This window comes from Pleurodeles waltl, chromosome 6 (assembly GCF_031143425.1).
Source record: "Pleurodeles waltl isolate 20211129_DDA chromosome 6, aPleWal1.hap1.20221129, whole genome shotgun sequence".
In the NCBI taxonomy this organism is placed as follows: domain Eukaryota; kingdom Metazoa; phylum Chordata; class Amphibia; order Caudata; family Salamandridae; genus Pleurodeles; species Pleurodeles waltl.
This window is the reverse complement of record NC_090445.1, coordinates 34646794-34673755: the sequence shown is the minus strand read 5'-3', so window position 1 is coordinate 34673755 and position 26962 is coordinate 34646794. Positions and strand designations below refer to the sequence as shown.

Below are 26962 nucleotides of genomic sequence, written 5' to 3'. Positions count from 1 at the left end.
CATATAAATCGTTTATCATGGAAATGCACACTCAGTTCTTCGTCAAAGTTCAGACCCACAGGGTTATTGATTTCTAGATCTAAAATAAATCTGGACTCCCTACTCAATCTTAGAGTCCTGTTCTCACCTCTGTGGTCATACAGGACCTTTTCAATAGTAAAGAAAGGTAATAGGGAGCAGTTGGTGTAATGTCTTTCTTGAAAGTGCCTTCACACCGGATAGTGAAGATCACAGTTGGTAATGGCCCTTGTGTTTCAAAACTAGTTTTTTCACCATGTGTGTGGTTCTTCCCACATACCTTTGGTAACCAGGGCACTTTAGAATGTAGACAATAAATTGTTGTCAAGAATTGTGTAATCTTCTAGGTATTTTGTTTTTGGTTAAGGGAAATTGTTTTACCATCGTACTATTATTGCATGCCTTGCAGTATCCACTCGGGAAAGGAAAAACCCTGTAAGCAATGGTCCTTAAGACTTTGTGTATGGGTAATGTAACTGTGGACCAGTGTGTCCCTCAGGCTGCATCCCTCTCTGTTTGTGATCAGGGGTCTGTTGCTGATGAACTCCCCAATGGTGGTATCGCTTGTCAGTATGCCCCATTTTCTAGCTAGGATGGATCATATTCGTTTGGAATTGTTGTTAAATGTTAGCACCACCCTGCAGTCTGGCTGAGTGTCCATTTTCGTAATGGAGGTATTATCAAAGAGAAGGAGCCCTGTCAACTCTTTCGACCTTCTCACTAGGCTCTGTTGAGTTCTCACAGGGCATAATCTCTTTACTTAAACATAATGGCATAAAAAAGCATAATGGCTTTCTCTTGCTCATAAGCCTTCTCAGTACTGCAATTACATTTCTCCCTCAGCAGTTCGCCATAAGGCATACTCCATTTGAGGCTATCAGGGTTACTGCTGAGGGCATGGAGAAGACTATTCCCCACTGGAGGCCTTCTGAAGAGTCTACTTTGAATACAATTATCCACAACCTATACCCTGACATCAATTTTTTCAGCTGAGGTCTTGCTGATGGTATGGGTGAAAACTAAATTGAGAGTTCAGTTTACTGGCAAATGTGGCAGCCAACTCTTCAGTACCCTTCCATATGAAGTTGTCAACCATATATCTGAACCAGAGTATGACTTGTTCAAGTTCTGGTAAAATGTCCGTATTCTGTATTTTGCAAAACATGTCCCCATCGCAGTACTGAGTTTTTGTTTGTACATAGTACACTTGAAAAGGAAAAATGCTGTTAGGAAGACAATAACGGATCTTCTCCAGCAGCATCTGTGTGGGCAAGGAACTGTAGGGCCCTAGACCTCAGGAAATCAAACCCTGCAGTTTCCTAGGAAATTCTTAGTGTCTTTCACACATGAGGGAAGGCCAGAGACCGTCTCCAAGAAAGAAATCAACATATCTAGAGATGTTTTGGTTAAGTCTGCCGTTGTGTAGTTTGGGAAGGAGGTAAAAAGAAATTAGAAGTTTGGGAAAATATTTGAGTAGGAAACAGTACTCCTCCTATTCCAGAATGCCTTAGTCTTTCTAATCATTGAGTTTATCCCAAATGTCAGTCACACTTTTGGTGTAGGGGTCTCTATTGATCATAAAATCTCATACCGCCCCAGTTGACACATTGCATCTTTCACATACATGTCCCTAGTGAGGAGACCAATGTTGCCACCTTTTTCAGAGTGGTGGATAATGAGTCTAGTATCCCTAGCTAGTATCTCTATGGCGTTGGACCAGGGAGAGGTTGTGATGTATACTGCATCTGTGGAACTTACTGTGTCAAAGCTACATCATGTATTTTGTGATGACATCATGTTAGATGTCAATGGGATCATCTGGCATGTTGGGGAGAAAGGTAGAGCAAGGCTTGAAACCACTCATGCCTGTATGGTTATAAGTAACGCGCAAACTATCTAGTAAAGAATGATGATCTAAAGGGGCACAATTCTCATTACCACAGGTTTCTAGTTTGTGTATGGTAAGTAACAAGTCTATCTCCTATTTTTAAGTCACATGAGGCTATCCTGCTTCCTGTCCTTCTCCCTGCTTTTACACTCTCACCTTTCATAAGATGACACTTTTCCAATTTGAGTTTCCTTACAAATTTATGCGGCAACTCTAGTCTCTGCATAGTTGGGGGGGGGGGGTGTATATACACACACACACATATATATATATATATATATATATATATATATATATATCTGCCACATTTGTGTACTGTATGAAAGATACAATTGTTTCATTAACCAGTTTAGAGTTTGAGCATGCATATACAATACAGTCTTGATAGAAAGGGTTATGAAAGCTCCACTCAGTTATGGTCCTCATGAACAATTTCAAAAGAGATTTTTTTTAAAAAACATTTTTATTTATATTTATCTATATATATCTTATGCGTGTGCTTGCGGGGTCAGAAATCTGAATAGATTCCAACTGTTTTACCTTAATTAGGAATTATACTTTTAATTAAAAAAAAGGACTGATGTGTCGCCAGTGAAGCTATTTGTGCACCTTGGAGGGTGGAACCTCCCTGAGCAGCATGTGATCGCATCCTGAGCTCAAGCTTCCCGGGCTTGGATAGTGAAGAGATTTTTAATACTGAATGATTTTAAACTGTGATATAATTGCAGGCAGATCTTTATATGAGTTTGGACATTATGAGCTAAATCTATGCATTCTGCTCATTACCTTTGTCTGTAGTGAGAAATCTAGCGATGTTTAATTTTGAATTCTTTGGACCAACAGTTGGCAAATGTTAGTAAAACATGTGTTACTTTGTATATTTTAAGACTCGTTTTCCCATTCCAGTTGTTTTGTCATAAAATTGTCGTGGATAATATGATTATGAAGTTGCACCTTAATTTCAGTAATTTTGTCTCTAGGTTTTCTTAAATTTTTTTTTTTAAAAAAGCCACACACACCTCGAAAAAAGCATCTGCAGGTAATTCGTAACCCTGCAGTAAGATCTCTTCAGGCTTTGGAAATTTAACTGTGTATCTGTCTGAAAAATCATTCATTGATGGTCGCTATGGATGATGGTCTGCCTACTTTTAAGAATGTGCTGTACACTTTTAAAGATGGTGTGTAAAATGAAGACATTTACTATAGTTAAGACGGTTATAATGCAGATGCAAGAATATTGGGGCTGTGCTGAATTGAAGAACTAGAGCTTTTAGGATACAGTGAGCTCCTATCTAGAACGGCCTTCCTTTGGAAATTTGGGCTGATTACCATCTCCAGAAATGTAGAAAAAGAGATGTAATCTTTATGTAATAACTTTGACTTTGTATCACCTTTCATCTTTATTCCATGTCTTAAAATAGTTGATTACAGCTGCGCCAAGGGATTTTTTTTGTGAATGCTTAACAAATAACCCCAAAATATATAAATAAAGAAATCCATATTGAAAGCTTTGTTTCTGTTTTCTGTAGGAAGAGGCACGTTTCGTGGGGTGCCAGGAGGAACCACCGTACTCAATGACCTTCAAGCGCAATGTCCGATCGTTTGGGGCAAACAGCAAAGGGGAAGGATGGAAAAAAGTATTCTTCGCTCAACCTGTTTGATACTTACAAGGGAAAGTCCTTAGAAACTCAGAAACCCGCAGGTAAGCCAACCTGGTGATAAATGTTAAGTGAATAATAAGTGAGTTACTTATGTAGTGCTCTTGCTTTTTTACACTTAGTTCTGCCCCTGTCAAGACTAGACTCTAGTCTAATAGTATTTCAGTTCACTAACCATGCACAGAGTTAACTTACCCATGTGTATTCGTGACAGTTTTTTTCAATATTTGTTCTTACTAAATATGTTTGCTATGATGGAATTTTAGCAGTGCTGGGTAATTTGTTCGCAATTGATTGTTTTTTGGGAACTGTTGCAGAACAATAGGTTAATTCATTACTACGTCAAATGTTTTGAAGGGGCATTTTTGATCTCATATAGTGGGTTTTAGGTAAATCCCTTGGTTGTGTTTGTGTTTTTTTTTGTTTTCATTTTTTTTTGTTTTTTTTTGTGGGTCTGGCTCATTTCCCTGCTTATTTAGGTTTAAATCTGTTTTATTGATTTTGATAAGAGAACATCACAGTAACATCTCACCTACATCCACTAGCCGGTGAGGAAGAATAGCAGTCGAGTAAAGGAAGGGATAGAACGGTCAAAAAAAGGGGTCCCTAGATTGATGAGGAGAGAAAACTAGGGAATCAAATCAATCATAATACAAGTATACTTCTCTCCTACAAATTTCTATATGCAAACATCAAACATAAATCTTACTCCTTCTGAAAATAAATATATTTATTATTTTACATCCCAATTTTTTTTTTTCCGTGAAGCATTAAACCAAACTGTAATAAACAACTTACATAAAGACACAAATAGAATCAATAATAAACACACATTCTCACTCAAACACTCACATAGGACCAACAGACAAAAACAGTCAAAAACTTACAAAGACCAAATTAGCAAATATATAACAAAATCTCGTATTTTTTCTCTTTATTCTTTTTATCCAGACTGATAACAAAGAATTTTTTCGCAATTCATCATTTCATATTCGAAATGTCCATGCATTTAGTTCTTTTTGTCAGCCTCAGTCATAATCCATAGAGTCCTTAGGCTGGCCACAGAGCAGATATCCAAAGGTCAGATATATATCAGACCCACATCCTTAATTTTCCATATTCGCCAGCTGCAAATTTAACTGCCAACATGCGTTCCGGTGGATTCCGAAATTGTTTTGATACTTTATGCCACCTTCATCAGGGCCACAGATCCAAGTCTGTCAGCAAGCTGGAAGCTTATCTACATTAAAATTAAAGTTGAAACACATAGATGTTGGTCTCTCATTCATTTGTCATCAGTGCCTTTATAATGCTTTTATAGTGACAGAACGTCATCTAATAATTCACCGCTATGATGTAGTGGGTGTGTCCTAATAAGCCCAAATTCTCAAAAAAAAACATCAATATCACACTTAAAGTAAAATAATCTCCACCTTTAAAGCGTGTGTAACTATACAAAAACAGAGATTTAACCCAGTGACGGGAAACACAGAAAGCACAGAAAAACAACCATGCTGTATGCACATCTACCTTATTGTTGTTTCATTTGGGCATTTAACGTGTATTTCAGGATATCAAACCGCCATAGTTCAAACCTTCTATTGCTTCTACAAAAGGGAATACATATAACTTGAGCCGTCCCATGTCGCCCCTTTCACTAGCAGTATTTCAAACCTATTACACTTCCACAGCGAGAACAAAGCCTTTTCTGTAGCGCGCCCGCGAATCAGTAAAATAAATATAGCTTGCGCTTCTACTCCTATGGAGGATCCCACAAACCCTCCTTTCCATTTATTTAGAGGTTTAAACGAGCCAATAACGACCCAGGGCTTCCTGCATAACTGAAACTTATATCCTGACGCTTACCTCTTTTAACATAAACGTTGCTCGGTAACGTATACTGGCGTCTGAGGTAGAACTGGCGCCTAGTACTCCTGGTCATTCACCCTCTGCAGACTCTCCACTAAATACTCATCTGAGGTTAATATGTTGTCAGAGCCTCCGAGTAGACCTAAAAGAAGGACTACATGAGATAAACACTTGTGTGTTTTGTCTGGTGGCCATCTTGGAACATGAAATTTAAAATAGAGAGGCTAAGCAAACCCGCACCAATATACATCCAACACTCAACTATTGATCAAAATAAAATAAAAAAAGGCTGAGGTTCAAACTACTTCTTATGAACCACATATTTTTGTTCAAATAACTGCTTGCGATTCCAAAAATCTCCTGAACTGATCCTACTAGTATATTCAATTGGGATACCCAATGTATATCTATCACCAGTCAAGGAACAACACATGACTTATAGATGTATCAATAATCAATAAATTGCATTCTGCCATGGGATTTCCTCATTTAATCCTTCTTGGTAGGTACCTAGAAAAAAAATCCAAAAAAACTCACGTTTTTTTCCTTTTTTCTGTCAGGGTCTTCGCCATCTTTAATAGTGATCTTTTCGAGAATCGTCCATTGAATATCTTCCTCACTATGCTTGCGTTCCTGCCAATGAGCAACCAGAGGACCATTACGTTTTTGGGTTCTGCATGCTGAACAATGTTCATAATATCTGAATCTGAATTATCTTGCTGTCTCACCCACATAGCCTAGCTTACATGGGCACAAAATCAAGTATACAATGTTCTTAGTTCTACAATTCGTCATATTTCTTAGTCGGACAGTCTTGTTGTTACAAAGAACACTTTCAGAGACTAAAGCACCCTTACATACTCCACATGTCCCGCATTGATGATTGCCCAAAATCGGACCTTGGCCACAAATGGATTTCTGAACCCATTCCTTATGGGCCTTCATATTCGATTTGACCAACATGTTTCTCGGGTTGTTGTTCTTTTTGAACGCAAACAAGGGCTTTTCAAGTGGTTCAATCTTCGATCTAGAGTTCAGAATGTGCCACTGAGAGTTGATTATTTTACAGATCTTATCATTCATAGTGGAATGACGAATAGAACACACCAATCCGTCACTCATATCTCTTTTGTGTGTTTGAAACATTGCATTGCGGTCATAGTACTTACCTCTTTTTAATAAGTCTTTTACCAATTTAGGGGGATATCCTCTAGATATGAATTTTTTAGCTAGAATCTCTGAATGTTGCAAAAACTCACTGATGTGGGTGCAATTCCTCCGCACTCGCAAAAATTGACTGAACTGAATATTTCGCCTTTGACTGCTGGGATGGTAACTCTCATAGTGCAGCAAGGTATTTCTAGCTGTAGGTTTTACATCAAGTGATACTGAGAGGGTTCCATCATTGTGTATAACGCAAATATCCAAACATTCTACCTTTCGCTGATCGTATTTCATTGTGAATTTTAAATTTGTATTACACAAATTCAACCGTGTTACAAACTCCTGTAGTTGTTCTACTTGTCCCTTCCATATGAAAAACACATCATCTGTGTATCTTGCCCAACCTCTTATGTTCTCATAAAACGGGCAATCTCATTGTAAATGAATTGCGCTTCAAACCGACCTACATACAGATTAGCTACACTTGGAGCACATGCTGCTCCCATGCTTACTCCTTTTATTTGATGATATATATTTGAGTTGAACTCAAAGAAGTTGTTGTAGAGGACTGTCTCTAAACAGTCACAGATAAACTGTTTAAGGGGCCCAGATTGCAGGTGTTGTACACTCTGTTTGACCACTTCTAACGCCTGTGCTTGTGGGATGTTTGTATACAATGCCTCTAGATCCATTGTAACCAGGAAATCAGTATTTGGGTTGAATTGAGTACCCTCTACTTTTGAAATTGTATGTCCAGTGTCCCTCACGTAAGACTGTAGATCTGCCACCAAAAGGTTTCAAAAAGCTATCCACGTGCTTGGACAATGGCTCAATAGCCGAGCCAATCATGGATACAATCGGTCGCAGGGAGGGGGCGGGGGGGGGATGCAAATCCTTATGCATTTTAGGTAAGCCATATATTAATGGAAGTTGGGTATTTTTGAGAGTTAAAAATTCAAACCTTTTTTTACAGATAGCCTCCTGTTGTAAGGCTAACTGGTTCCTTTCTCTGATCCTATTTTTAATCTTCAATTCTGGATTAAATGATATCTTTTTATCGAAGTTCTTACATTGTAGCATATTGTCCATCTTCATGGTATATTGATGAGAGTCTAACACAGCAATTCCTCCTCCTTTATCACAAGGCTTTATTACAATCTGTTTGTTGTTTTGTAACTTCTTAAGAGCACTTTTTCATCTCTTTGCAGGTTCTGCCGTGGTCTGGTTATATATCTCAATGCTTGAGTTATTTTTTTGAGGACCACTCTCTCTCAAACGTTAGAACTTCAGGTTCCAACATTTCTGTCCCTGGTGTAAACTGTGAAGGTAATCGAAGTCCAGATTTGTTACTTTCTTCTGGAAGAGAGGGTTTGGTTCCCAGAAACTTTTTGAGTCTAATCCTTCTAAAGAAGGCGTGTACGTCTCTTAACATGTCAAACTTCTTTACATATGCACATGGCACAAAGGACAACCCTCTGGACAACACTCTTTCCATAGAACAGTCCAGCATAACACTACTGAAATTGAAAATCGGTATATCCTCTAGTCTTGCCAATAATGATTTCTTTTTGTTTGTAAAAATTGGGCTGGTTGTTCCAACCCTGCAAATCTGTTGCTCCGGTTGTACCAGGATCTGGGTCTTTGATTGCCCCTTCTGTTGCCTAAAAAAACGAGTATTTGAAAACGCTTGATCACCCTGATTCCGTCTCTTACCAAAGGAGTCGAACTGATATGAACTCCCCTCCCCTTCCGACTCGGAGGTATCAGAGAAGGTCACAATCTTTCTGGACGTCCAGTTCGCTTTATCTTGGTACGCTTGATTGGACTGTTTGTAATAATTCCCCGATTTAAAAAAGGATAAGTTCTCTCAACGGTAAAAAACGAATATCCTTTGTGTCTTTATGTAAGTTGTTTATTACAGTTTGGTTTAATGCTTCATGGAAAAACATTTTTTGGGATGTATAGTAAATTTATTTTCAGAAGGAGTTAGATTTATGTTTGATGTTTGCATATAGAAATTTGTAGGAGAGAAGTGTACTCGTATTATGAGGGATAGAACGGTGACAGTAGAGAAGTAGGGAGAACAGATTAAGAAAGGGGGAGGTAATGCCGGCAGACTGACAGGCTTGTCGCAGCAGTCCCCTCTAAGTTAAATATCCAAGATGCCTAAGCTGTAACTTGAAAGTGCATGTGTATTTGATTCCACAAATTGCATTGGACATTGAGATCAGCGTGTGTGAGACTTACTATGCGTAGGTGTGCAGGGCAGGCTAATTCCCTGAATTCCTGTGAAATGAACTGCATACAGGGGCTCTCCAGGTCTTATCGAATTAGGGCATCTGTTGCTCTGTGGCGGCTGTCAATTTTTCCATGCCAAGAAGTTCCCAAATTTTAGAGAGACAATCTAGCTTTGTGGGTATTTTGGCGGAGCCCCAGAGTGATAGTATGTCTTGTTTGGCAGCGCACAGGGCTAGTGTGATAGACCGCCTCTTTGGGGGTCTTCAGAGGGTAGGTTAGGGCATTTGGGAGACCCAGCAGAATATAACTCTGGAATCTTGGGAGGTCGGTTTCATGCATTTCATCAATAGCAGCTAAGACTTCACCCCAGTATTAGTGTAGCATAGAGCGCTGCCAAAGAAGATATGTCAAGGTTCCTATCTGTCTGGAGCCCCACCAGCAATGTGTACTCCCATGTTGCTTCCACTGAGCCGTTTGGGCTGGGGTGTAATACCACTAATGTGCTAGTTAAGCAGTGTTTCTTTGACGGAAGCATTGCAGACTGTGGCATTGGCTCATTTCAGGATATCCGACCATTCCTTGAGAGTAAAGGCACGTACATTCTTTCCCCCAGTGCTGCTGTGCCATGTATTTGGTAGAAGCCAGTGGCATTTTGATAAAAGCATTTATGCCGCAGAGTGATTGTTTACCTGTATGTTGGGGTAATTATCAATACTGGAACCTAGCAACCCTCCACTGAATCATTATTGGAATCCGGGGACCCCCCCACCAATACATTACTGAAAGCTGGGGACCTAATATGTTCATATTTCTAAACAGTTGCGGACCCCCTGAGGAGGCTTTGTGGACCTTGAGGGGTCCACAGGTTGGGAACCACTGCTTTAGCCCTTTGTGGTCAAAGAAGTCTCCTATTCTTTGTCAGTTGGCCTGCTGCCATTACATATATGTAGCACCTTGGCATGCCAGGGGGAAAGTCCGGGTTCCCAGTGATCAGGGGCCGGGGGGAGACATGGGTGGATAGTTTCTTTAGGAGCTGCACCCTCTCCCAGGTACCCATACTTGCTCTAAGAACAAGGAAAATTTACACTTTAGGTAGCCAGGGCACCATCCAGAAATGGATGCTGGCAGTGGCCTGATCGATAAAACAAAAATGTTTCTCCAAACAGGGCCTGCCTGTTCCACCAAGTAGCGGAGTTGTGAAGCTTGATAGTATTGTGTGAGATGTGGGATTCCAAGACTGCAGGTCAGACCATGCAGTGGAGAGGAGCGCTGCATAGTTGCTATCGGCTGTGCGTTTCAGCTAAGGGTGAATATGTAGGCCCAGGTAGACCACCCCCTGTGCTGCCCATGTAAAGGGGAAAAGGTTCCAGAGTGTGAGTTGATTTTGTGGGACAGTGAGATTGAGTACTTGTGATTTCTTTAAGTTGACCTTGAACCCTGAAGGTTTCCTAAAGGCTTCCAGCTCGCCCATAAGTGGAGTTAGGGAAGTAAGTGGGGGTGTTAGTGCTATCATACCATCTGCGTAGAGAGGGAGTTTGTGCTCCTTACCACCTATGGTTATTCCCGTTATTGTGGGGTTTCTGCAAATTCATTCTGCAAAAGGTTCCATGTAGAGGGTAAAAAGAAGTGCTGACAAGGGGCCACCCTGTTGGGAGCCATGGGTGATGTTGAAGGGCGGATACATCAGGCCACTAATCTGAACAGCCACCTGAGGGCCTGAATAGCCACACCAAATCCAACATCGAAACTGCTGGCTGAGGCCCACTTTCTGGAGCACCAAGGGAAGCTATTGCCAGTGTACCTGGTCAAATGCCAGCAGAAGCTCTGGTATTCTGGAGCATAGGGTTTTATCTAACAGATGGCAAAGGTGTTTGGTGTTGTCACAACAGCTTCTCTCGGGTATAAACCCTGCCTGGTCAGATCCACCAGACTCTGCATGTAGGGGCAAGACAGGACGCTAATTTAGTGGTGAAAATCTTGGCATCAACATTTAATAAGGAGTTTGGCTAATATGACGAGCAGTGTATGATGTCTTTACCCGCTTAGGGATTACCATAATTGTAGCCATTTCCATAGTGTCTGTAAGAGAACAAACATTGCTGAATGAATTATACAGACTGGTGAGGAGGGGAGGTAGCAGGACCGCAAATAGCTTGTAGAAATTAGCAGTGTAGCCATCCTGCCCCGTTCCTTGCCTGGTTGCAGGCAAGAGAGAGCTGCCCATACCTAGTCATTCTGGATAGCATGATCAAAGTGTGAAGCGTCTTGTGGCACCAAGCGATCATCTAATGGGTCTTGTGCTAGGTATGACACAGCATCTTCTCTCTCAGGCACTTCAGCTGAGTAAAGGGTAGCATAGAGGCATTTGAAAACTTGAGCAATGTGTTCTTCTTGGTATAGCTTGATACCTTGCAGTCCCTAAAGTTCGGCTTATCTCTGTTTAACGGCTTGTGCCCATGGGTGATGCGCCAGCAGACAGTCCGCTTTGTAGCCCCCTGCATAATTGTTCTGCTTGGAACACAGAAAAGCATATTCTGCCCTGTCTGTATCTCAAGGACTGAGTTGTTTGCGTGCTGTGGTGAGCTGGCGGCACACTTTATGCGAGCCTGACCATTTGTGTGCCTCTTCCAACTCCCTTACCTGCCCCTCTAAGCAGGTCAGTTTATCCCTCCTGTCCTGATTAAGTTGGTGGCTATACCTATGAACTGACCCCGAATTGCTACCTTTAGTGTATTACATAATAGTGCAATGGGTGTGTCAGATGTATGGCTGGTCTCTAGAAAATCGTTAATGGGTTTGCTTAGCTCTGTGATGGTGCTTGTGTACTTCAAACGTTTATGGTTAAGGAGCCAGGTGCGGGGTTGGGTGGTGAGGCCTAGTAAATGAAGAGTGAGGTTGATAGGGGAGCGTTCTGAAAGGGTGTCTACATCTATAGACTGCAGTGAATGCCAAGAGGCATGGAGTTGTAAGGAAGAAATCGATCCTTGGTGCATGCGCCATACGTCTGTAAGCCCATATTCATCCATATGTTGACAGTCCTGTGGTGTGAGTGTTCTCTGGACCAATCTATCCAGGTTGGGACCAAGTTGTAGTCTCTGCCAATTAGGACATTGGTATCAATAGTGGCCATCACCTGCCTCAGTGTGTCAAGGATAAAAGCCTCCTCGTGCTCATTTCTGAATTATAAAGTAGTGAGTCTAAAAGTGTGTGCTTTCATGACTATATGTAAAGATAGAAGCCTACCAGAGTTCTCTGCTTGTGTATGAACCACCCTACTGGGAAGTGTGAAGCTAGTAAAATGGCCACCCCACCCTTTTCTCCATGAGGGACGAGAAGTACGGGATTGCAAGCACCTCCAATCTGTCTTAAGGTGGGTTTCTTGTACAAGGCAGGTACTGCATTTGTATTCCTTTTACATAGACGGAAATGCTAGATGCTTCGCTGATGCCTTGAGGCCCCTAATGTTGTAATTGATTATTTTAACCGTCTGCCACAACCTGGGAGAGCATGTGAAGGGGGAGTTCACACAAAGAGGAGCCGCTGCTGTAGATCTGAGTAAGCAGAACACGTGTTGTAGGTACATGGAAGTGTATCTGTATATAGATGCCACGCAGGCAAGCGAGGGAGACCGAATAGAGGGAACATCACAAAAAACTACAACCAACAACATAACTTTAGCGGTCCCATCTTTGAATCGCGATAAATGAAATGTATAGGGTCCTAGGCGTGGCTGCCAAAGTCATCTGGCCATCAGTTTGGTGGTCCAATGAGCTCCGCTGCAGAAAGCCGTACCATCCAAGGTAGAGGAGCAGGAGTTCCAGTATACCTCTCATTGAGACAGTGTCCAGCTGATGCGCATCAGGATGAGTCTGCAAGGCTGTGGTCCCACAGTGGGGCTTTCCCCTAGTCGTTTTCGAGTTCTGAGGTGGTTTCCTGTTGCTGGAGCTGACAGAGAAGGGTGGCTCGCTCCTTGCAGCTCCCACTTATGTAGGTTTGGTGGATCCTTTTGTCTTTTGGTCCTGTGGAGCATTGTGATCCTGATTAGATACCTAATATACAGGGGGAGGTGGTCACTCCTCTTCCTTGCAGGAGATCCTTTGTTCTGCCTGAGCCATCCTTGCCAGCAGGAGGGCCGAACAGTGTTTGGAGTCAGCAGCAGCGTGGGCTGGCAGCTAGACTCTGTAAGGCTGCACAGACAGAACTGGGGATCTTCTAAGGAACCCCCAGAGTGCATAGTATCATGCTGCTAGCACTGGAATCGGGTAGTTACAGGATTCCAGCATGTTTCATGCCAAACATGCCTAGGTTCGGAGAAGCCAATATATAGTTGGACCACTTGTTTGTCAGTGTCCACAACGTACCTTAAGATGGCTTCCCCGTACTGAGTCCGGGAAGTGGAGCTTGTGGTCTGTAGAGGCAGCCTGCTCCTGCTGGGGTACCTTCACACTTGTGGACATGCACCCTGCCCTTGGGCTGAAGGGCCCACCAGAGGGGAGACTTACACTGTCTGTGCAGTGAGCAGGATATAAGGCAAGCCTTATATCTGTGGTGAAAGGGCGCGTGCACCATTTCACACAGGCTGCAATGGCAGGCCTACAGACAGTTTGCATGGACCCCAATGGGTAGCACCATACATGCTGCAGCCCATGTGGGACCCCTGGGGTACCAATGCTCTGGGTACCTAAGGACCATATACTAGGGACCTACATGGGGGCACTAGTATGCCAATTGTGGGTGTAAAAAGTTACTAGCAACCAAATTTAGGGGAGAGAGCACTGGCACTGAGACCCTGGTTAACATAATCCCAGTTCACTACAGCCCAAGATCTACAGACACCGTGCAAAAAAAGTGCGAGGTACTACAATGGGAACCGAGCTTACTGCACCTGCAGTTGGGTTTTTTCCCGGCACTAATGGGAAAAATATCATGCATTTGTGTGGGAAGTAGCCCAATCTCACAATACCGTCCGTAAGGTGACTACTGCTTGGGCGCCATCTCGGACACCCCCCTCCCTGCTTATTTGATGTGATTTCTCTCTATTTGTTCCCCACTGGAGCACTAATCATATTCTGATTCGATTACTTCTTTCCTTCCACTACTGATATCTAGGGATTGTGTTTTTTTTTATTATTTTTTTTTTTTTTCCCTCTAAGAAGCTGTTGGAGGTAAAGTGATCCCTACTCTCAGTGAATAGTGCTCATGGGCGGCGACTCTATTGTTTTCTTTCCGCCATCGTGTTCGAGCGTCTTCTTCGGTGCTCCAGTTTGAAATCATTTCCAGCTCTCCTCAGAACATTTTACGTTTCCATACTCGTTATTCGTTCCGTTTGCGTTCTGCCAATGTACATCGAAAACAGAAGAAAACTCTACTTTGTCGGTTTGATGACTTTCGAATCTGGTCTTCGGACCTTGCCCGTTCTGTTTTTTTCATCTTATTTCACATCCATCTGTAGAGACAAACAATGTGTTGCTGATGGAACAGACACCGTTGCCATGCTAAATACCCACACACAGACCTTCATTCGATTTGTAACCTCTTCTTTCTCCGGACCTCGACAAGGAGAGTTGTGAGCTATATTCCCTTCAGGCTATGTGCCCAGGCTGTCTCTGGGAGTGCCCTGCCCACTTCCAGAGGACCAAAACGGATAATAATTTTTTTTTTTTTTTAAACATACAGCATGTATGAAAAATCCTCTTTTGTGTGTGACAGACTGCATTGCAGGAGGTCCAGGACACACACCAAAGACAAAGGGGCTGCTCTTTCCTTTAATTTAATAATGGAGCATTTCAGGTGGCCGATCCGGGGCAGTGTGAAATAAACGCCTTGAACTTGATTATTTTGTTTGAAGACTTGGGAAATACTTTTTATTTTTTTAATTATTTTTTTATTTTATTTTTTAAACGAGCCTCTATTTTATTAATTATCGCAGAGCTGGTTTTAGGATTGTGCTGTGTGTTCAACAATTTTTAAGCAACAGTAAAAGTGTTAAGATAACTGGTGATTAATGGGCATGCTGGAGAGAGATTGGAGTTTTTTTTAGATCTAAGGTAGGGCAAAGAAAGTGCACCATACAAACAGAACTGTATTTATGTGGATTGCTCAGTGAGTTACTGCTTTTATCACAGAGATCCTTTTGTCACTTGCAATTCATAAGTTACAATCCTAATATAGCACAGTGATTTATGAATTGTTATCAAAGCTGCTTGCAATCTGCATGGTATAGGTTACCTCTTTCTCCCACAGCCGGCAGCATTTCGCTCATGCACTATCTTCCCTCCGCTCCTCGGAGTCCGTCATGCTTAAGGGCATCATAGAAGGGGCGGGGAGAGGGCATGTGTGTGTGGCCTTGGGAAGAGTTTGTGTCTTGTGGCAGGTTGCTAAGAGCTCTATTTTTGGAATAGTGAACCGGATTAAGGAGAATTTGGGGCTTGGGTTGTAAGGAAAGCCTTACATCCGAGGTCACTAGGCTGAGCACCAATAATTTGGGTAGCAGTTCCTTAAGGTATAGCTTTTTGGCTGTACGCTTCTGTTAGTGCAAATCAGAATGAGTAGCCAGGCATACAATAATCCTTACCCATGTGAAATAGAGTTCAGAGAATCAGTCTGCTCTCACTAGAATGCAGGAGCCGGCACTGCAGGTAGAGTTTTGAAGGCTGTGGGTCAGAGAGGAGCATGTCAACACAGGGGCATGGGTATGAAGGACTTATAGATTGACTTGCAGGGATTTTAAAAAAGAAGCTTGTCAGTACTTTGGAGAACTCTGAGGGATGGGGACATGGGCTCTAGAAAGCCCAGTGAAGGAACTTTAGAACAATTGGGTAGAGTTAGAGCTCTGTGAAGAGGGGGAACTCAGCACTTGGGTCTTCAAGGCTGATTTGCACTCCTGCACACTGCTTTTCACATGTTCCATCTGGTGAAATGCAGGGCATGCGTATGCGCACAGAGAGGGTTACTTGGGTAGAGGTACCTTCTGAGGCCCGGCACAGGCTGAGGTACCCGCAGATGCATTGTTGCAAATGGAAGCCAGCTTGAAACCTAGGTGCCCCCTAACCCCCATGCCTACAATGGTTTCAAAGCCGGCAACCTGGGGTCAGGAGGTGTAAGAGTCTGGCCCACGCTGTGTAAGAGGCTACTCAGAATGGGGGAGGTCATCAGTGACTAGGGTTCTCACCTTGAATGCACAGGCCAGACGTTTATTCACTGGGGTTGTGGAGGAGCTGGCCATGAAGTAGAAAAAAAATAGGACAAGGGGACAGAGTGGAAGTTGATAGATAAGGTGAAAAGACAATGGAAATTAAGAAAAACAGAAAGTTGTAATGCAGTAGAGCTGCAGGTTGGGAGGAGGAGTGGGCGACTGTGGAGGAGTGATATTGAGGAAGCAATTAAAGGAGGGACACAGTAGAATACTGTGAGATTGGGATATGGAGTAGAGAGAATAGACAGGAAAGTCCCATCATTGGAAAGTGGACAAAGAATGGAGGAAAGACAGAATGATAAAGATGGAAGAGGAAAGAAATGAGAAAAGAGAAGAACGAGGACTGGAAAGAAAGAAAAGGTGCCAGATAGGAGAGCATAATAATAGGAAGGACAGAATTAATAGAAAGATGGGGAGAGAAGAAGATTTGAAGGAGAGGATGTTCGAAACAGGGATTTGAATGTAGAGAGAAGGGGCCATGTGTGGAGAGGATGATCTATTGGCTTGAGATAGTAAAAAGGCCGAAGTGAATAAGCAAGAAGTTTTGAGAAAAAGAAAGGGCTGTGAAACCTAGAAAAGAAAGCAAAAGGAAAAAAGAAATAAGGACATTAAGAACAAACAAAAGGAGATGGGTAACCAGAGGGGAGGCAAAAGATTGAAAGGGACAATTAGAAGACTGTCAGAGCAACACCTGCGCACTAGTTCAATAGGTTAATATCCTAGGTAATGAAATTTGTTAGTACAGTAGTTTAGTGGTTTTGCAAATGGTTGCTGCCTAGGAGCTTTCATCCAGGTGGGTGGGGAGGGAGCTGTTTGTAGTTGTGTTCTTCTAATGTAACAAATTGAAAACTTGAATAAAACAGATTTTTAAAAACGGGAGCTAGGTAGACAAAGATGATAACCAAGGACGTTGGAGATAAGGAACGAGATGAGTAGAAGAGAAGCATAGTCAAGCATGGGTAGAATGAGAGAGAACAGGGTGATTAGAGGGAGTTTGGGCAAGAGAGAATGGTAGGATGTAGACTGAAGAGAGGAGGCGGGATGAGGGAGAAGTAGAGGAGAGTGGAAAGGGAGAAAGAAAAGTGAGGAAGGAGGCGATGAGATTCATGACAATAATGAAGAGACCGTAACGGTACGTAGAATGATCAGGGTCACACAATTCAGTGTTACTGGTGCTCAGAGGTGAAAAGAGCTCACTGTGACCCTGTGATGGGGCTCTCTTAATACCAAGCCAAAGGTGAGAGGAGGTCAATTTTTGTCTGGTTTAAATTAAGGCCGATGGTACTCTTGCTGTGAAAAAGAGAGGGAACATTGGTTGTGAGGCCTGTCAATCATTTTGATCGAAGAAGCGCAGGGAAGAAATGCAGCGCAAGGAATTGATGGAGACGCAAGACATCTTCGGTCTCCAAGACATCCAGCCTCAGGAAGATCTACACGAAGCTTCGGCAGCTGAGGAAGAGGCCTTTTCCATCACAGACTCAGTCGGTCTCCGAAGCAGAGATGAGCGTGCACACACAAGATTTGCCAACGACTTAGCGCACAATGAGTACAAAAGCCCCTACACTGCCCATCAAAAGACATTCGGTACCGACGAACATATGGCTTCTGGGCCACCATTGCCGAGTGGCCATGTTAGACACCGATCAATTGCTAAGGATACCCTGCTCTCGGGCACCAAAATCTAAGCCAAAAACCACTGCCTCTCACCAGGCACGAACTGTTTCGAGACTGACTCTGACATATGGCTCTTCAGTACCGACCACATTGGTGCCGGCTATATCAGCACCGAAACAGAAACCCACTTCTGTACTGAAAATTTCGGCTCAAGCATTGAAACAAACTGCTTCCGAATCTGAGGGTTTTGGAGGAGCTCTACCTGGTGCTGTATAATTGGCTAAACCGCAAGGAACTACACAGCATCCTGCCTAAAAGAAGCTTATAGGAAACACTTACATGAAGAACCAAATGTTTATTTTGAAAACAAGTTAGGAAACTTTTTTTTCTTTTTTCTTTTTTCTTTTTTTCTTTTTCTTTTTAGCGTAGGTTTCACCACTGTGAAATCACAAGTTAGGTTCCTAGCTCTTTGCAAAACATCCTTATTTGTTCATAGATATGGATGATGGGTATCAACATAGTCCCAGGAGCGCTGGATGCATTACGTGATTTCTGGAAATCCCCTGTGGTTGGTCTTATTTTTATCTATTTTAATACAATGCATGTGGAAAACCAGACATAGATACAGTCTTGGTGGACCTGTAGTTTAACATGATCTATATTTATAAGCCTTCTGCTAATGGTATCTTCGAGTTGTTTGTGGCAGTTTACATCACAGGCATATGGACATCATAGGATTACAAGCCTGATTTTGCCAAAATGTGGTGATGACGTATTGAAACATGTCAGTGGTTTCTCTTAGTAAGGGTAATTATTCAATGGGCTGTTTCTGTTTGAGTTTCGAAGTAGTCGCTACAGAAACTTTTACAACAATGTCTTGTTAGTTTCTTTGCTCACTCCATCTCTCCTTTGAGATTCGTACTGATCCCATTATCAATTAAAATTAACACCCTCCGTTGCAATATTTGTGAACTTCAAGGTCACTCTTTGTGGACCTACTCCCTGTATATATCTTTTCAAATGATAATACATTGCAGAATGTTGTATGTATATGTTGTATGTATAATTATAGAGCACACAAATACCACAAAGAAGGGTGTCCCGGTGTTAAAAGCAACACCAATAGATATCCGACAGAGAATAATAGAAAAGATCAAAACTGAGCAAAGATCTACTTCAAAAGCTTTTTTTTAAAGTATAAAGCTAACATCAGAACTAATTGAGAGCGGTTGTTAATTTCATGTATTATAGATGAGAAAATAAAACATACTGCCCCAGTTGTGTGCAGTTTTATTTTTGGAACATGTAGTAGAATCAACTCAGTAGGGTGCAATAAAATTTTTTCTAGCTTACGCGTCAATAATTTTCAATTCTATTAAGGACACGGAGGTGAGGATTATGCTTTCTTTTTCTTTACTGTTAAATCACAGCAGCCAATCATATAACAAGAAAGGAATAAACTACATATCCCATGGTGCTATAGTCCAGTATCACATGCACCAATCACTGTCCGTGACCTATCCCATATCAAGCATGAACCTAAACGTCATATCCTCTTTCTTTGAAACTTCTGCACCGAAACGAGCCAATGAACTGAAGAACTCGAACCCTTTCAGCCACTTCCAACATGAACGATCTCCATGGACCTGGAAGATGAACAATTTTCTAAACACCAGCCGAACATGATCTTCTCCGATATCCCTCTCTCAGATGATCAAGCATTCTTTTGATCTGAACCTAAAATATAATATTAAAAGGTAAAACCTTATACTGTATATGCATAGTAAAGTCAATCTAAACAATCTTATTCAATAACCCAGGGTGGGCACAATAATATAATCTATAATAGTTTTTCATTTATGAGCAATCAGTAGTATGTATAACAAACATCTACGGGGGGATAATCCTTGCCTCTGTGTCCTTAATAGCATTGAAAATTCTTGACGCGTAAGCTAGAATTTTTTTTATTCTATTTCAGGACCGGAGACTCTGATTATGCTTGTTCGAAGCCGATCAGTAACCACAGAAGCAACATCAACTACTGGTTTATGATACAATATCTTAAAAGTAGACTCCGCAGACCAATCTGCATCTTTTATAATGTCTTCTAGTCTCGATCCCAAAGCAAATGTTTTTGATGCCATAGCTCCTCTAACAGAGTGAGCTCCAAAACTATTTGTTTATACCCGCCTCACTCATGAGCCATCTCATCCACCTAGCAAGAGTGGCTTAAAGGGTTTTTGTAAGGCAATAAGTAATTGACCATTGGCATTCTGTCTAAACTCTTCAGTGATAGTTTCATAATCCTTTAAGCATTGAACTACACATAATTGAGAATTCTCTGGAAATTTAGGATACGTTACTGACCTGCAATTTGTCTTCATTCTTTTGGTAATTGTAAGGAAATGCCTCCTTGGCATGGTTGCCCCCTGACTTTTTGCCTTTGCTGATGCTATGTTTACAATTGAAAGTGTGCTGAGGCCTGCTAACCAGGCCCCAGCACCAGTGTTCTTTCCCAACCTGTACTTTTGTATCCACAATTGGCAGACCCTGGCATCCAGATAAGTCCCTTGTAACTGGTACTTCTAGTACCAAGGGCCCTGATGCCAAGGAAGGTCTCTAAGGGCTGCAGCATGTCTTATGCCACCCTGGAGACCTCTCACTCAGCACAGACACACTGCTTGCCAGCTTGTGTGTGCTAGTGAGAACAAAACGAGTAAGTCGACATGGCACTCCCCTCAGGGTGCCATGCCAGCCTCTCACTACCTATGCAAGTATAGGTCAGTCACCCCTCTAGCAGGCCTTACAGCCCTAAGGCAGGGTGCACTATACCATAGGTGAGGGTACCAGTGCATGAGCATGGTACCCCTACAGTGTCTAAACAAAACCTTAGACATTGTAAGTGCAGGGTAGCCATAAGAGTATATGGTCTGGGAGTTTGTCAAACACGAACTCCACAGCACCATAATGGCTACACTGAAAACTGGGAAGTTTGGTATCAAACTTCTCAGCACAATAAATGCACACTGATGCCAGTGTACATTTTATTGCAAAATACACCCCAGAGGGCACCTTAGAGGTGCCCCCTGAAACTTAACCGACTGTCTGTGTAGGCTGACTAGTTCCAGCAGCCTGCCACACTAGAGACATGTTGCTGGCCCCATGGGGAGAGTGCCTTTGTCACTCTGAGGCCAGTAACAAAGCCTGCACTGGGTGGAGATGCTAACACCTCCCCCAGGCAGGAGCTGTAACACCTGGCGGTGAGCCTCAAAGACTCACCCCTTTGTCACAGCCCAGCAGGGCACTCCAGCTTAGTGGAGTTGCCCGCCCCCTCCGGCCACGGCCCCCACTTTTGGCGGCAAGGCTGGAGGGAACAAAGAAAGCAACAAGGAGGAGTCACTGGCCAGTCAGGACAGCCCCTAAGGTGTCCTGAGCTGAGGTGACTCTAACTTTTAGAAATCCTCCATCTTGCAGATGGAGAATTCCCCCAATAGGGTTAGGATTGTGACCCCCTCCCCTTGGGAGGAGGCACAAAGAGGGTGTACCCACCCTCAGGGCTAGTAGCCATTGGCTACTAACCCCCCAGACCTAAACACGCCCTTAAATTTAGTATTTAAGGGCTACCCTGAACCCTAGAAAAATTAGATTCCTGCAACAACAAGAAGAAGGACTGCCTAGCTGAAAACCCCTGCAGCGGAAGACCAGAAGACAACAACTGCCTTGGCTCCAGAAACTCACTGGCCTGTCTCCTGCCTTCCAAAGAACTCTGCTCCAGCGACGCCTTCCAAAGGGACCAGCGACCTCTGAATCCTCTGAGGACTGCCCTGCTTCGACGACAAGAAACTCCCGAGGACAGCGGACCTGCTCCAAAAAGACTGCAACTTTGTTTCAAGAAGCAGCTTTAAAGAACCCTGCAACTCCCCGCAAGAAGCGTGAGACTTGCAACACTGCACCCGGCGACCCCGACTCGGCTGGTGGAGACCCAACACCTCAGGGAGGACCCCCGGACTACTCTACGACTGTGAGTACCAAAACCTGTCCCCCCTGAGCCCCCACAGCGCCGCCTGCAGAGGGAATCCCCAGGCTTCCCCTGACCGCGACTCTCTGAAACCTAAGTCCCGACGCCTGGAAAAGACCCTGCACCCGGAGCCCCCAGGACTGAAGGACCGGACTTTCACTGCAGAAGTGACCCCCAGGAGTCCCTCTCCCTTGCCCAAGTGGAGGTTTCCCCGAGGAAGCCCCCCCTTGCCTGCCTGCAGCGCTGAAGAGATCCCTTGATCTCTCATTGACTTACATTGCGAACCCGACGCTTGTTCTAACACTGCACCCGGCCGCCCCTGCGCCGCTGAGGGTGAAATTTCTGTGTGGGCTTGTGTCCCCCCCGGTGCCCTACAAAACCCCCCTGGTCTGCCCTCCGAAGACGCGGGTACTTACCTGCAAGCAGACCGGAACCGGGGCACCCCCTTCTCTCCATTATAGCCTATGCGTTTTGGGCACCACTTTGAACTCTGCACCTGACCGGCCCTGAGCTGCTGGTGTGGTAACTTTGGGGTTGCTCTGAACCCCCAACGGTGAGCTACCTTGGACCAAGAACTGAACCCTGTAAGTGTCTTACTTACCTGGTAAAACTAACAAAAACTTACCTCCCCCAGGAACTGTGAAAATTGCACTAAGTGTCCACTTTTAAAACAGCTATTTGTGAATAACTTGAAAAGTATACATGCAATTGAAATGATTCAAAGTTCCTAATGTACTTACCTGCAATACCTTTCAAACAAGATATTACATGTTAAATTTGAACCTGTGGTTCTTAAAATAAACTAAGAAAAGATATTTTTCCATAACAAAACCTATTGGCTGGATTTGTCTCTGAGTGTGTGTACCTCATTTATTGTCTATGTGTATGTACAACAAATGCTTAACACTACTCCTTGGATAGCCTACTGCTCGACCACACTACCACAAAATAGAGCATTAGTATTATCTATTTTTACCACTATTTTACCTCTAAGGGGAACCCTTGGACTCTGTGCATGCTATTCCTTACTTTGAAATAGCACATACAGAGCCAACTTCCTACATTGGTGGATCAGCGGTGGGGTACAAGACTTTGCATTTGCTGGACTACTCAGCCAATACCTGATCACACGACAAATTCCAAAATTGTCATTAGAAATTGATTTTTGCAATTTGAAAAGTTTTCTAAATTCTTAAAAGACCTGCTAGGGCCTTGTGTTAGATCCTGTTTAGCATTTCTTTTAGAGTTTAAAAGTTTGTAAAAGTTTGAATTAGATTCTAGAACCAGTTTTAGATTCTTAAAAAGTATTCCAACTTTTAGAAGCAAAATGTCTAGCACAGATGTGACTGTGGTGGAACTCGACACCACACCTTACCTCCATCTACAGATGAGAGAGCTAAGGTCACTCTGTAAACTAAAGAAAATAGCAATGTGCCCCAAACCTACCAAAGTACAGCTCCAGGAGCTTTTGGCAGAGTTTGAAAAGGCCAACCCCTCTGAGGATGGCAACTCAGAGGATGAAGATAGTGACTTGGAGGGAAATTCCCCCCCTCCAGTCCTACTTAGGGAGAGCAGGGCTTCTCAAGCCCTGACTCCACAAATAATAGTCAGAGATGCTGGTTCCCTCACAGGAGGGACCAACAACTCTGAAATCACTGAGGAAAACTCCAGTGAAGAGGACATCCAGTTAGCCAGGATGGCCAAAAGATTGGCTTTGGAAAGACAGATCCTAGCCATAGAGAGGGAAAGACAAGAGATGGGCCTAGGACCCATCAATGGTGGCAGCAACATAAATAGGGTCAGAGATTCTCCTGACATGTTTAAAATCCCTAAAGGGATTGTAACTAAATATGAAGATGGTGATGACATCACCAAATGGTTCACAGCTTTTGAGAGGGCTTGTGTAACCAGAAAAGTGAACAGATCTCACTGGGGTGCTCTCCTTTGGGAAATGTTCACAGGAAAGTGTAGGGATAGACTCCTCACACTCTCTGGAAAAGATGCAGAATCTTATGACCTCATGAAGGGTACCCTGATTGAGGGCTTTGGATTCTCCACTGAGGAGAATAGGATTAGATTCAGGGGGGCTCAAAAATCCTCGAGCCAGACCTGGGTTGACTTTGTAGACTACTCAGTAAAAACACTAGATGGTTGGATTCAAGGCAGTGGTGTAAGTAATTATGATGGGCTGTACAATTTATTTGTGAAAGAACACCTGTTAAGTAATTGTTTCAATGATAAACTGCATCAGCATCTGGTAGACCTAGGACCAATTTCTCCCTAAGAATTGGGAAAGAAGGCGGACCATTGGGTCAAGACTAGGGTGTCCAAAACTTCCACAGGGGGTGACCAAAAGAAAGGGGTCACAAAACCTCCCCAGGGGAAAGGTGGTGAGACAGCCAAAAATAAAAATAGTCAAGAGTCTTCTACAGGCCCCCAAAAACCTGCACAGGAGGGTGGGCCCAGAGCCTCTTCACAAAACAATCCTGGGTACAAGGGTAAAAACTTTGATCCCAAAAAGGCCTGGTGTCGAAACTGTAGTCAGTCTGGACACCAAACTGGAGACAAGGCCTGTCCCAAGAAAAGTTCCACTCCAATCCAGGTAACACTGGAATGGCTAGTCTCCAAGTGGGATCAACAGTGTGCCCAGAGCAAATCAGGATCCACACTGAAGCTACTCTAGTCTCTGAGGGTGGGGTGGATTTAGCCACACTAGCTGCCTGGCCGCCTAACATGCAAAAATACAGGCAGCAGCTCTTTATTAATGGGACAAGTGTAGAGGGCCTGAGGGATACAGGTGCCAGTGTCACCATGGTGACAGAGAAACTGGTTTCCCCTGGCCAATACCTGACTGGAAAAACTTATACAGTCACCAACGCTGACAATCAGACTAAAGCACATCCCATGGCAATGGTAACTTTAGAATGGGGAGGGGTCAATGGCCTGAAACAGGTGGTGGTCTCCTCAAACATCCCAGTAGACTGTCTGCTTGGAAATGACCTGGAGTCCTCAGCATGGGCTGAGGTAGAACTAAAAACCCATGCAGCCATGCTGGGTATCCCTGAACTGGTGTGTGTAAAAACAAGAGCACAATGCAAGGCACAGGGTGAAAAAGTAGAGCTGGAGTCTGGAAAAATGGCCCAGCCTACCAAGAGAAAAGGAAAGTCAGTTGGGAAACCAACTGCAACACAGTCAGAAAAAGAGAACCTCTCTTCTCAGGAAGAAGATCTGCCCTCTGAGGGAACTGAGCCTTTGGAGCTTGAACCTTATCAGGTTGAGCTCTTAGGCCCAGGGGGACCCTCAAGGGAAGAGCTGTGTAAGGGACAAGAAACCTGTCCCTCTCTTGAAGGCCTTAGGCAGCAAGCTGCTGAAGAGTCCAAGGGCAAGAAAAATGGAACACATAGGGTCTATTGGGAAGATGGACTCCTGTACACTGAGGCCAGAGACCCCAAACCTGGTGCCACTAGGAGAGTGGTAGTGCCTCAGTCGTTCAGAGAGTTTATTCTGACCTTAGCCCATGATATTCCCCTTGCTGGGCATTTGGGACAAACCAAGACGTGGGAGAGGTTAGTCAACCACTTCTACTGGCCCAATATGTCCCAGAAGGTTAAGGAGTTTTGCCTCTCCTGCCCCACCTGTCAATCCAGTGGTAAGACAGGTGGGCACCCAAAGGCCCCCCTCATCCCACTTCCAGTGGTGGGGGTCCCCTTTGAGAGAGTGGGTGTGGACATAGTTGGTCCACTGGAACCTCCCACAGCCTCAGGAAATATGTACATCCTAGTAGTAGTGGATCATGCTACTAGGTATCCTGAAGCTATTCCCCTTAGGTCGACTACTGCCCCTGCAGTAGCCAAGGCCCTCATTGGTATCTTTACCAGAGTGGGTTTCCCTAAGGAGGTGGTGTCTGACAGAGGTACCAACTTCATGTCAGCATCCCTAAAACACATGTGGAATGAGTGTGGAGTGACTTATAAATTCACTACACCATACCATCCACAAACTAATGGCTTAGTTGAGAGATTCAACAAGACATTAAAAGGCATGATCATGGGGCTCCCAGAAAAACTCAAAAGGAGATGGGATGTCCTCCTGCCATGTCTGCTTTTTGCTTACAGAAAGGTGCCACAGAAGGGAGTAGGATTCTCACCCTTTGAACTTCTGTTTGGTCACCCTGTAAGGGGACCACTTGCTCTTGTTAAAGAAGGCTGGGAGAGACCTCTTCATGAGCCTAAACAAGACATAGTGGACTATGTACTTGGCCTTCGCTCTAGAATGGCAGAGTACATGGAAAAGGCAACCAAAAACCTTGAGGCCAGCCAACAGCTCCAGAAGTTTTGGTATGACCAAAAGGCTGCAATGGTTGAGTTCAAACCAGGGCAGAAAGTCTGGGTTCTGGAGCCTGTGGCTCCCAGGGCACTTCAGGACAAATGGAGTGGCCCTTACCCAGTGCTAGAAAGGAAGAGTCAGGTCACCTACCTGGTGGACCTGGGCACAAGCAGGAGCCCCAAGAGGGTGATCCATGTGAACCGCCTTAAGCTCTTCCATGACAGGGCTGATGTAAATCTGTTGATGGTAACAGATGAGGATCAGGAGGCAGAGAGTGAACCTCTCCCTGATCTTCTGTCATCAGACCCAAAAGATGGCTCAGTAGATGGAGTGATCTACTCAGACACCCTCTCTGGCCAACAGCAAGCTGATTGTAGGAGAGTCCTACAACAGTTTCCTGAACTCTTCTCCCTAACCCCTGGTCAGACACACCTGTGTACCCATGATGTGGACACAGGAGACAGCATGCCTGTCAAGAACAAAATCTTTAGACAGTCTGACCATGTTAAGGAGAGCATCAAGGTGGAAGTCCACAAGATGCTGGAATTGGGAGTGATTGAGCGCTCTGACAGCCCCTGGGCTAGCCCAGTGGTCTTGGTCCCCAAACCTCACACCAAAGATGGAAAGAAAGAGATGAGGTTTTGTGTGGACTACAGAGGGCTCAACTCTGTCACCAAGACAGATGCTCATCCCATTCCTAGAGCTGATGAGCTCATAGACAAATTAGGTGCTGCCAAATTCTCAAGTACCTTTGACTTGACAGCAGGGTACTGGCAAATAAAAATGGCACCTGGAGCAAAAGAGAAAACAGCATTCTCCACACCTGATGGGCATTATCAGTTTACTGTTATGCCCTTTGGTTTAAAGAATGCCCCTGCCACCTTCCAAAGGTTGGTGAATCAAGTCCTTGCTGGTTTGGAGTCCTTTAGCACAGCTTATCTTGATGATATTGCTGTCTTTAGCTCCACCTGGCA

At 43.7% G+C, this 26962-nt stretch overlaps 1 protein-coding gene across 6 annotated transcripts in view; it reads left to right on the top strand.

The window, feature by feature from the left end:
- Positions 1-26962, top strand: part of PRRC2A (proline rich coiled-coil 2A) — a 1008219-nt gene that overhangs the window by 46932 nt on the left and 934325 nt on the right. For all 6 annotated transcript variants that reach the window (XM_069237153.1, XM_069237152.1, XM_069237151.1 and 3 more), the window contains exon 2: positions 3436-3608. In XM_069237153.1, the coding sequence (XP_069093254.1) occupies positions 3497-3608 (112 nt within the window). In that variant the 5' untranslated portion in view covers positions 3436-3496. The remainder of the gene's footprint in view (positions 1-3435; positions 3609-26962) is intronic.